At 45.0% G+C, this 11,692-nt stretch overlaps 1 protein-coding gene across 1 annotated transcript in view; it reads right to left on the minus strand.

The window, feature by feature from the left end:
* The window catches only part of CCDC155 (coiled-coil domain containing 155), a 28,595-nt gene extending 19,075 nt beyond the window's left edge, over positions 1 to 9,520 (minus strand). Inside the window, exons 1-6 of the mRNA XM_030197920.1 lie at positions 9,397 to 9,520; positions 8,505 to 8,621; positions 7,613 to 7,793; positions 7,199 to 7,242; positions 1,048 to 1,114; positions 776 to 937 (exon numbers count right to left, since the gene is read on the minus strand). Of these exons, the coding sequence (XP_030053780.1) occupies positions 776 to 937; positions 1,048 to 1,114; positions 7,199 to 7,242; positions 7,613 to 7,793; positions 8,505 to 8,621; positions 9,397 to 9,508 (683 nt within the window). The 5' untranslated portion in view covers positions 9,509 to 9,520. The remainder of the gene's footprint in view (positions 1 to 775; positions 938 to 1,047; positions 1,115 to 7,198; positions 7,243 to 7,612; positions 7,794 to 8,504; positions 8,622 to 9,396) is intronic.
* Positions 9,521 to 11,692: the final 2,172 nt, after the last annotated feature.

An 11,692-nucleotide genomic window follows, 5' to 3' on the forward strand; every position in this document is an offset into this window, starting at 1 on the left:
GAGTTTGCCTGCCATGACCCCGAAGCTCCCAACACGCTGTGCAAAGCGGCGCCAAAAGAAATCTCTCACTCACCGCTTCCCCAGCACAGGCACTCGCACTGCTCTCACTCGCTACTAACAGTGAACGAACCTGCCGTCCGTTCCTATGAAGGAAAAGCTTCAGATAGCTCTTAAAGAAACATCACCCAAATTTTTGGCAGCTGAGGAGTGAGGGGCTCTCAAGGCTACAATATTAGAAAAGCAGCCAAGGCACAAAGCTGCCAGAGTCTCCAAAGAGAGCAGCACAGGGGGAGGGACCTGAACACAGGTGTGACACCCCAGGGGGGAAAAACTGGGCCCCACCGGACCCAGGGCCCCGAAGCACTTAATTTTTTTTTTTTTTTTAAACCACGTACAGGGAATAGTCAGAACACATTAAATTTGGCAATCAGAGAATAAATCCCCTAACCGTATAATCCAGCTACCTCACCGGACTATTGAAGACTGCACAGGCTGTCCATCTACCTCTGCTGAGACTGAGAAAATACTGGCTAGTGGATGTACTGCACAGGTTATATATACAGTATTCAAAAGCTCAGTGTTTCTCAGTCTCCCTCTGCTGGTAGGAGGACATAACCCACGCGTCTTGACCGGTCTGGAGGGTCGTGGAGGAAGAAGGTGATTAAAGTTGTGAGAAGGTCCTGATGCTTCTTCATCCCAGTGCTAAAGTCCTCCCACATGCTAGTATCCCCAGTGAAGGAACCCCTCCCTTTTTGGACTCCTCCCACAGTCTCACGCCCTCAGCTTGCTCTTCAGGTCGGTGATCTCCTCAGCAAGGCGGGCGCCGGCCTCCTCCAACACTTCGATGCTTCGCTGCAACTTTCCATTCTCGGCAACCAGTTTTTTGTTGCTGTACTCCAAGTCTTCGATTTTGCTCATGAGGTCTGCGGCTTCCCCCCTGCAACAGTCCCACCGCGAGAGGTGGGGAGAGAAGGGAAAAGATGGAAAAGCTGTGGGAGGAAACCTATGACCAGTGGGTAGGTAAAGAAAGGCTAGCACAGTACTTACAAGCTGAATTTCTGAGTATCTCCACCATATCCCTCAAGCTGAGCAGGGCTGGGAACAGAGGCCTTCCCTAGAAGAGAGATACAGTGAAGGACTGCCAGCATCTTATACAGTAAGGAGAAATTAGATCTTACCTGCTAATTTGCTTTCCTTTAGTCCCTCCGGACCGGACCAGGATTGGACTGATGGGTTGTGCTCGCCTACCAGCAGGTGGAGACTGAGAAAAACTCTGACTCTAGAGAGCCAATAGGAGCCCTGGCCATGTGACCTTAGCCTCAGTATTTGAATAACAAAGCAGGAAAGAAAGAAAGAAAGACCATCTGTGCCGTATGGAATCCTAGCAGCCACAAAGCACTCGGCAATGCCAAGTATCAGAGCTCACCAACAACTCTTACCAGAGAAGTGGTATGGCCCGATTTGTACTACAGCTCACCAGCAACTCTCACCAGAGAAGTGGTATGGCTCCCTTGTATTATAGCTCACCAGCAACTCTCACCAGAGAAGTGGTATGGCTCACTTGTCTTATAGCTCACCAGCAACTCTCACCAGAGAAGTGGTATGGCTTACTTAAAGTTTCACATATATATACTAGCATGGCTTACTTAAAAGTTCACATATATATATACCAGCAATTGGGTACCCCAGCAACTCTCACCAGAGAAGTGGTATGTCCCTTTTGTAGGAAAGCTCACCAGCAACTCCTACCAGAGAAGTGGTATGGCTCACTTGAATTAGAACTCACCAGCAACTCTCAGCACAGAAGTGCTAAGGACCTCAAAGTTCTATACATATATAGATATATAAATATATACATACATATATAGATAGATATATAAATACATACATACACATATATTCCAGCAACTGAACCCACCAGCAACTCCGACCAGAGACGTGGCATGGTCCACTTAAAGTCCTATATATGTACAAGCGTCTTTTTTTTTTTTTTTTTTTTTTAATACCCCGTTGAAAAAGTGACAAAATATGGGAGGGGCCTGGTCCGGTCCGGAGGGACTAAAGGAAAGCAAATTAGCAGGTAAGATCTAATTTCTCCTTCCTTAGCGTCCCTCCGGACCGGACCAGGATTGGACTGATGGGAAGTACCAAAGCAGTAACCTTAAGGGAGGGACCCTTTCAAACCCCTAAGCATCTCCGAGTTGCATAGATCACCTCCTGGCAACAATGAACATGTAGAGTGTATATCAATCAAAAGAGAATGAAGATAAGCTCAAAATGGCACCGTACAAAATGTGCACCTAGTGCACCAAAAATCGCTGTGCGAAGGAACGAACCCCGCTTCTCAAGATGGAGCATATGTTATAACACTCTCAGGAAATTGTCCCCCAGTGAGTAGACAAATAGAAGGTATGAATTCCTTAATACGTCGAGATATAGTGAGGCCGAAACAATGGCAACCTTACCTTGACTAGAAGTACCAAAAGGAAGGACCAAATAGCTTGTAACAGTTCTCTAAATATATAAGATCTGTTTTAATATGTAAAGCATATATAAAGCATATAATTTCCTGTGATCTTGAACGCCAGTAGAAGAGTCCAGACCAGTAAGAAAAAAGTGATTGGAAAAGATGAAAAATGGGAAACTAAGGTAGAGTGAAAAAGAAATACCCAGGTGAAGAAGTACCTCTTACCTAGACGTACTAGCTGATTGGAAAAAAAGAAAACCTGTAAGAGAGAAACTTGCAGTCCTGACCCTGCTAGCTGAAGCCATGGCTACTAACAACAGTGTCTGAAAGGAGAAAGAAACCTTAAAGGAAACAAGATGATTTTGAATCATCGTGCGAAGAATAACACCCTGTCCCTCTGACAATGTCACTAAGGCACAGAGGCTAAAAGCTGAGAAGAGAATACTGCAACTACAAAAGATGCCATCCTGCTTAGCAAGGCTGAATGCCTGTCCCAGACTGAGAGCATGCACCAGCCTGAGCAAGAGAGAAACAAAGAGGCCGGACTGGGGCAGAGAGAAGGTCCTCTAGAGAAAACAGAAAACCCCCTCGGCTCCATAAAAAGTCAAGATGACAACCTGAAAGGCAGCCTGGTATATCTGCAAGGAAAAACAAAAAACATAAGGGTTACGCCCCTGAGATCCAAATATCTAAGCGAAATGCCCGACCTGAAGAGAAGGCCACCATGCCAGAAGGGGATGGCATGCTACAGGGCTGGTCAGATGGTAGATCCATACAAATGACTCCCCTTGAATAAAACAGACATCAGCCATGAAATAAACCAAACGTCAGTGCGGATGTGAACCCACCTAGGAGGCAGGACGATTAGAGTCAGAGTGAGAACCGAAGCTGGGCCTCCCCGATGACATCTCACTGCACTGTTCGCTAGATTACCCCTTAGGCAGCTTACAGAGAAAAGTGAAAACATGCAAAAATAAAATGACATACATGTCAATCGTGTAAAGGAGGGCACATGCAAGCCCTGTAAAGAAACAGAATGACCAGATAGTAGAACTGTCCGAGGAAAGGATGTACCTTCAATACACAAGAAGACCAGAGATCTACCAGGGGCCTCAATACGTAGCCTAAGAAGGCAACAGACCTACCAGGAGACCGAAGACCATTCTGAAAGAACATAAGCTAGAAACAGTCCTGCCAGAGAGCAGGATTGAGTCTTTGAAGTAACCTAAGATGATAACAGTCCTATGAGAGTACAGAAAGAGCATTCCGGACTAACATAACATGGCAACAATGCTGACCAAAGACAGAGTGCTCAGAATAAAACGCTAGCCCTCAGGGATACCTCCTTGCTCCGAGAGCGACTGACAGTCCCCTAGTTGCAATGTAAAGAGACCACATGGTAATCCTGAAAGCAAACCGAATGCCAAGAGCCAAGAAGGAAAAAATTAAGTTGCAAAGTAAAGAGACCACATGGTAGTCCTGGAAGTAAAACCAAATGCCAGGAGGAATGTCCTACTCAACTAATGCCGAAAAGAAGAGCAGCAGTCTCGGGGAAAAAAAAAACAAAAGGGAAGCTGCAAATGCTTCAGAACACTCAAAAAGATAAAGAGCACGGGAGTGCAGCTCATGAGACTGCAAAAGGCAATTGCCCAGGGAAAAAACCTTGCAACTATGTCGCATGTAACCCCAAAATATTGTGGAGACTGCGAAATATTTAGACGACTCTTGACCACCAGTACTAGGCATCCTGAGAACCATAAAAATTGCACTTCTCGGTCTGCGACTTGCTGACTTGTCGACAAGAGGTTTTTTTTTTTTTGTTTGTTTGTTTTTTTTTTTGTTTGTTTTTTAAATAGCTAGCTGACTCGCCATGAGTGAAGAAGAATCTCCCCTTTTCTGAGGGGTAGCATAACTATGATGAACTTTTAGAGACTGGAAAACAGTGTTGTGAAGGGACATTATTGCACATTGTGAGCTGGTCACCCTTCCAGGACCCAGCCCGGGCGGACCCTGCTTAGCTTCCTTCACACCGGGCTCTATCCTTCTCAGAAACTCTCCTAAGAGAAATATGCAGAAAAGTTTGTATCAAAAAATGTGCTGCACGAAGCTTCACTATGGATCGAAGGCTTTCATGAAAAAGACTTGAGACTTTGAGAGCGCTCTTGACAGCATTTAGAATTGAAATAGGAGGAAGGAAAATTCCTTCTTAGGAACTAGGTTCTTGTGATAAAGATTTGAGACATTGAGAGTGCGGATGACGGCAGTGAGATTCCAAATAGGAGGAAGGGAGATCCATTCTTAGGAACTAGAAATTAAAATTGCATTCGGAAGAATCAAGAGAGAAAATGGTCTAAGATCCAAGAGTCTATGTAGGGAACCCCTACTTCACATGCCTTGCCGTGAGAGCGATAGAGAAAGGAGGCGAAATGAAAAGCATAACCATCTAAAAATAAAACCGCAAGAACTCCTGGACAGAGGAAATAAGAAAATGACTGTCATGTAAGAGTAGCCTGCAATTATGATTTCATGACCCAAAGTTAAACAGGTGAGAGTGGCATGTACCTATGATAACATCCTTACTGCCCCCATGCCTGTGGAAGAACAAACGTACAGCTAACATATAGGAAATATCCTGGTATGGAAAGCAACCTAAGTGCAAAGGCATAAAGTATAAAGTACTACATGCATCAACCTTCTCCTACAAGAGCACGCAACTCTGGAACGCACTGCCACGCGGCAGTGGGATACAAATGCAAATAAATAAATAAATAAATAAACCTTTTCGAAAAATGCTATAACAAAAAAAACACAACTGTGAACTACCTTCCCACAGTCACATTGGAGCCGACTCTGTGGGTGCTGTGGGTGCTTGAGCACCCCCGATATTGAGAAAAACTCATGTATATGTCCAGGGAGGGGTCATTTTCATTGGACTTAGCACCCCCAATAATTTTGAAAAGTTGGCTCCTAGCCCACAGACAAACGCCACCCGAGATTATAAAGAAACAAACATCAAACAGGCTGGCCAAGTAATGTATATATAGTGGGACACAGACATACAGGAGTCCCAGAAAGAGAAATAAATTACTAAAACTGGGACCTGCACCCAGTTCTGTAGCCCACCTTTTGATGCTGCTTTTAACTCCTAACCCTTATTCACTCTGTTCAGGACCCTTATTTTAAACCTGCTCACTTTAAAATCTCCTTATCTCTTGTTTGTTCTGTCTGTCCTAATGAGATTGTAAGATCTGAGGAGCAGGGACTGTCTCTTCATATTCAAGTGTACAGCGCTGCGTTTTTCTAGTAGCGCTTTAGAAATGATAAACAGTAGTAGTAGCAGCTTCAGAGACTGTAGTGCTGACTATTAGGCTACAGCAACCAGCTACTCAACATTAAAAACATAAAAAGCAAAGAAATGACCCCCCTAAAGAACATAGGCGACTCCTGAGAAAGATCAGCCCCAAACGGCCCGAAGACGGCGAAAAAGAAAGTCCCGACGCACCCCCCAGCGGCGCACAATATTTACAGGAGCCGGAAGAGGAGATCCCCGACGCTGGCATACAGCGCGTCTCAGCTTCTCGGACATGACGGTAACGCGCGTGCGCGTGCGCGTGCGCGTGCGTACCCGATTCGCGCCAAAATCTCTTTTTTTTTTTTTTTTTAAGCCCTGCTCCGCCGAACAAACCGCTAAGGGAAGAACACAAACGGCAGTGCTAAATAAAATACAGCTCAACTCAAAGAGGGCTGAAAACAAAATGCTGCCGCTTACTCTTTTTTTTTTTTTTTTTACACAGCTGACTCACAGCATTCCCATGCAAACAGAGCTGTCTGCTCATTCAGTCAGTGGGGACAAGTTGTCTTTCATTTTTTTTTTTACACCTAAACTCCTCCAAATTACTGCTGCCTCTTTTTTTTTTTTTTTTTTTTTTAACCAGCTAGATAATATAGACACCTAAAACAGCCACCAGAGCTGCCTGCTCGTTAAAGTAATGGGGAAAACTCAGCTGAAGAGTAATAGAACAACACATAGCTGTCTGCTCGTTAGAAGCCGGGGGATGTAGCTTATCAGATTTAATTTTCTATAGTGGCTGCCTCTCCCAAAGACATACACCTTTCTAAACAAAGGGTAGTCCTTCCCAGCTATGTATGGGAGATGGGGAGGAAGGGGGGAGGGACCCGGAGACATCCGAGTTTGACACCCCCAGAGGCTGTAAAAGAAAGGAAAAGAAGTCCCTACCTGACCAGCGTCTAACAGAGAATTCCTAGGCACAGAAGAAGAGGTAGCAATGCTGTTCTTATTGTAAACCTCTAAAAGAGAAAGAGAGAGACTAATGGGCTCGCTTCCTACCTGCTGGGAGACTGAGAAAATACTGAGGCTAAGGTCACATGGCCAGGGCTCCTATTGGCTCTCTAGAGTCAGAGTTTTTCTCAGTCTCCACCTGCTGGTAGGCGAGCACAACCCATCAGTCCAATCCTGGTCCGGTCCGGAGGGACGCTAAGGAAGAAGCATTTAAACGGGGCCTTAAGGTCTTCTACAGAAATCTCTCATTTTTACAAGACAGAGTATTAGAAAGGACAAAACAGCTTCTCCCACTAAGATTAATCCTCACCAAAAAAACTTCTGCTACGAAGTGTCAGTCGGCATGCCCCACTGCTTTCATTAGGTTCTCAGTAAGTCCGTGGATGCATCACTAAAATTAGTTAGAAAGTCAGCACTGGGAAAAGACCTACCGGACTGAAGCGAGCTGTCTCCATCCTTTGCCCCCTCGTAGGCCCTGGATAAAGCAGAGATGAGTATCTATCACGCTAGCACTAGCTGTTCTGTCCAACCTTTTATGCTGTGTTAAGGGGTCCATACACAGAAGAAGGCTCAAAACTATTTCCATTTTAATGTTTGTTTTAAACTGAACATTTTATTCCCTAGTTCAGGAACTCTGCCCCCACAGAGATGTGCATTCTAGTTTTATCACTCCTATACCCAGGCCAAGAACATGCACTAATCTCACTCCCCTAGGTTCAAAGTAATCAAAACAAAGAGAGTTACGTTTGCAGTTTTCTTTGGGGGTCCGTGGGCTGCCTGTCCCCCTCCCCCATTTCCCAGACATACATACTCCACTAGACTTCCCAGATGGACGAGGTACTGACCGCTCCTGGCGCCGCTCTGCAATCCAATCGCCCATGACAGCATGGAATGTCCGCAGGTCCACAGAGACCCCACTCTTGTCTGGATCCAGCCTGTGATAGAGGGAGCAGAGTCCTTCTCCCTCACGGCTCTGTCCAGTCACACACTGCAGATACTCCAGGATCCTAGAGGCCGAAACCTCTCCTGCCGTTAAAGGCAAAGAACTGGGAGTCATTTACATGTACCGGGAGAATGCTTAGAAACGGTACTACAACTGCTTATCCCCAACTGACCTTAGTGTGGACAGAAAATGAAGATCTGAAGGGGTAAGTGAAGGGACAGTTCATAGTTCAATTTTATTTAATATACTGCAAACCAAACTTGATCATCTCCAGAGGAACTGAAAAATGCAGTCGAATAGTTTTGCTAGTTGCATAACCTCTTTATTAAGGGACGTTCATTGAAGGCAATAACTATTAGTCCCTAACACATGCTTTGACTTGCATTCTCTAGTCAAGAGTGTCTGCTTCTCTACCATCCCCGTTTCCTAAGAGCTCCTTAATCTATCCATGGAGGGTGCCGCTCTGACCTTTCACCTCAGGGCAACATTAGATCAGGTCTGGCTAGACTTTGGAATAACTGGGCAAGCTAGATGGTCATTGTAATACCCTGTTCTGAGTTATGTTACCAGTAATTTCTCTCTCTCTCTTTTGCAGTCTGTTTTTATGTGACCCTCTTCCTCTCAGAACTTCCTGTTTTAATTTTTTTTTTTTAATAGTTTTCTTTCACTCTACCGCATATTGCCAAGACTTGGGATTTGTTCAATCTCTGCATTCTCACAGGCCTGGAAAAGCAAGAGTCTCTCCACAATTGAGAACTGTATAACAATACACCTGGTGGGGGATCTGGCCTTACCGGTTCCTTCCAGGTCGCAGGCCTGGAACGCATATTCTAGCATAACTGCCTCTGAGCAGCGACCAGGACTAGGAGGCCCATGGAAGGCAGTGTCTCTGAAGAAATCCTGGGAGCCAGCTGAAGAGGTTAAAAAAACAAACAAACAACTTTTATCAGTCACGTTGTGGAGTGTACAAGCAGGAGGTTGCATTGTGCATGTGTGGCTTGGGAGAAGAGTAGCCAGATACCGAGGGGAAGCTAGCATACACTCGCATAAAGGCGTGACCACAGAGCTAGCCCAACAACCTCTTTTAAGATTTTAAATAACACTGAATTGAACAGAATGCAGTCCAAGGGCAGGCTTCAAATGAAGAGATTACCTTTTGAAAATCTCTCATCGGCAGACAAGTCGTCGGCCTTTGCGAGCCTTCAATTACAAAAGTTAAGTTTACTGAGCCCAGAGTTTGAAAACTCCCTTCACACAACTTTTCGAGAGTTCTTCTGATTTTCTCATTGCAAATTTAACAAAGAAAATAATGGGAGATTTTTAACTCTCCTGCTTGGTGATGACTACCATCATACCATCCACAATGGGTCTAGTATCAGGGTGTTAATCTCCCATATTGTACCAGCTCTCAATCTCAGCCCAAAAGGCAAGAAGTTCACACCAGACCCTGCACAGATCTTAGCTAAACCGTGGCTGAGAAGCAATGGCAACTGGTGGGTCAGAAAGTAGGTTGTGCTGCACCCCTGATCCCTCACATTTGGCAGCATGATAGCACCACTGCTAAGAAGCCATAATGCCACACACCCTACTCAAAATCTGGCTCTGCCTTACAGCTAGGATATGTAAAAATCTGGCACTGGTCCAGGGCATCCCTGCTGAGTTGATGTTAGCTGGTAGATGACATACCCTTTGGCGATGGAGCCATAGAGCATCCCGAGGCTGCTGGGACATCATGGATGCTGGAAGATGATTCCTCTGGTATGACAACACTTGTCTCACCAAAGTCATGTGTGTCCATGGCCCAGGAACAGCTGTCCTCAGCAATATTTGACATAGCACAATTAAGAGACAAAATCAACAGTGGTTATCTTTCAGATGCCAGTCAATTACACTGTTAGAAAATCCTTAGCGGTAAGACAGTTTGATGCCTCATCCTTAAAAGGACTAGGATGGCCTTCTATGATACCCACCTACTCTATCCCTCACCAACCCACCCCAGTTCCTGCATGAAAGAGTAATGTGGCTTCCCTCTGGCTCAGCGCCCTTCTCACCCCCTCCTTGCAAGTGACCCTGGAAAGAGGGTAGCTGAGAACAGGAGCGTAACATCCCTTCCTGTGTGTCCTGTGCTCACTTGGTAATTGAATCGATTGTTTCCTTTTTCCAGAAGTACAGAGACTAGGCAACACTCTATGAAGTTACATACTAATACAGCTAAAACCAATAGGAGGAAGCTGGGTTGTTTACCTGGAACAGGGGTTCTCCAGCCACACAAAGGTAATGTCAACATCTGACGGACCCTGACAGATCTGGCCTACAAAAGCCCAGAAAATTCTGGAAGGTTTTCTGGACGTTTAAAAAGGTCTCCTCCTAGTATCTAATGCCACCCTTGTCACCTTGCTGCCAGTCATTCACACATCTAAAGCCCCAGAAAGGTAAGTCGATTGTAGGGGAGGTAGGAAGGATTATGCGGCTGGCTTATCCTACTGTCCACGGAGAACCCTTGTTGCAGGTAAGCAACCCAACTTTGGTTGTGGACAAGCCAAATAAGGTAGGCCACACATAATTGACTCCCAAGTTGAAGATGCAAGAGTCAGTTAAGATTTTGTTGAAAATAAATCCTTGCACCCTTTAGCTGTAGTGGTTCGATAATAATGAAGATAAGTAAATGTGGAACATTACATTACAATATAGCTTGTATTCCGCTAATACCTCTCGGTGCTAAGCGGATCACAGTTGAAAAGAAGCTGAGCATTTCCAGTAAGTACAAGCTATAAAGATAAAATACAAATACTGGCTAATTAGGCATTAGGTTGTAACACAAATTCCTAAATAAGAAAGTTTTAATATGCTGTTGAAATTGAAAATAGTTTGACATGGAAGTTAAAAGTTTCTCTGTTTCTTTATGGAGACATGCTGCCTGACTCAAAAATAGGTTAGCTAAGAGCCCTGGTCTTGTAATAGATTTTAGAGGAGGAAAAGTAAATATGGCAGTAGATCTAGTGATCCTTGCAGATCTTCAAGATTGAGAAGAAACAGAGGTTTGTTTGTGCAGTTGATGTGCTGTGACCCTGGAAATGCAATCAGTGTCCACTTTGTTATGACAACCTGGGCAACTTGGGATGAAGGATGAGCAACAGAAAGATCTGGTGATCTCAAGATACTGGGTGAGAGCCCTTCTGCAATCTGCGCTATGTAGAGAGGCCTCATACTGAAATGCTTGGGGAGATGGAAAAAAGGTAGAGAGAACAATAGACTGGTTGATTTGGAAGTGAGAAATCACCTTGGACAAAAACTTTGGATGGGTTCTTAGAACAACTTTTATCGTGGTAGATCTAGGTGTATGGAGGGCAGTGCCCAAGTGTTTGTATCTCACTGATAAACGGTTAGAAGTAAAAGTGACCGGGATAAAAACTTAAGAGGAATGGAAGAAATAGGTTCAAATGGAAGTTGCACAAGGTCCCAACGGGTAGAAGGCTGTTTTAGTGAAGGCTTCAACTTGGTAAGGCCACTGGGTTGCACAGAGATCAAGATGCCCTTCTTCGGTTCATGAAAAGCCATTTTGGCGATTCACTCTAACCGAACTGGTTTAGGTGAAACAAGTAGTGGAGGATGTCTGAGATAGGGCAGGTGTAAGGATTCACCAGTTCCACTTAAAAGTCGTAGGCGTGTCTTGTGGAGGGCTTTGGGACGATAGCAGAGCAGCGTGCATTGACACCAGTCTAAAAGTCAGGTCACATTCCCTGAAGGATCCACATGAGTGGTGAGGTCTGGACAGAGGGGCAAGGGCATGCATGGTTCCAGAGCCATGCAGGGCAGGTAAGGGAACTAAGCCCGGTGAGATACTAGAAGAATCATGCACTCTTCATCCTGGCAAAGTGTCTGGATGGTGCAAGTAACGAGAGGTGTAGGCAGAAACATGTAGCCCAACTTCTGTCTCGGTGAACGGCAAAAGCTTCCTACACGATCCTGACAGCTGGTCTCT

The sequence above is a fragment of the Microcaecilia unicolor genome, chromosome 3 (genome assembly GCF_901765095.1).
Source record: "Microcaecilia unicolor chromosome 3, aMicUni1.1, whole genome shotgun sequence".
Classification (NCBI taxonomy): Eukaryota; Metazoa; Chordata; class Amphibia; order Gymnophiona; family Siphonopidae; genus Microcaecilia; species Microcaecilia unicolor.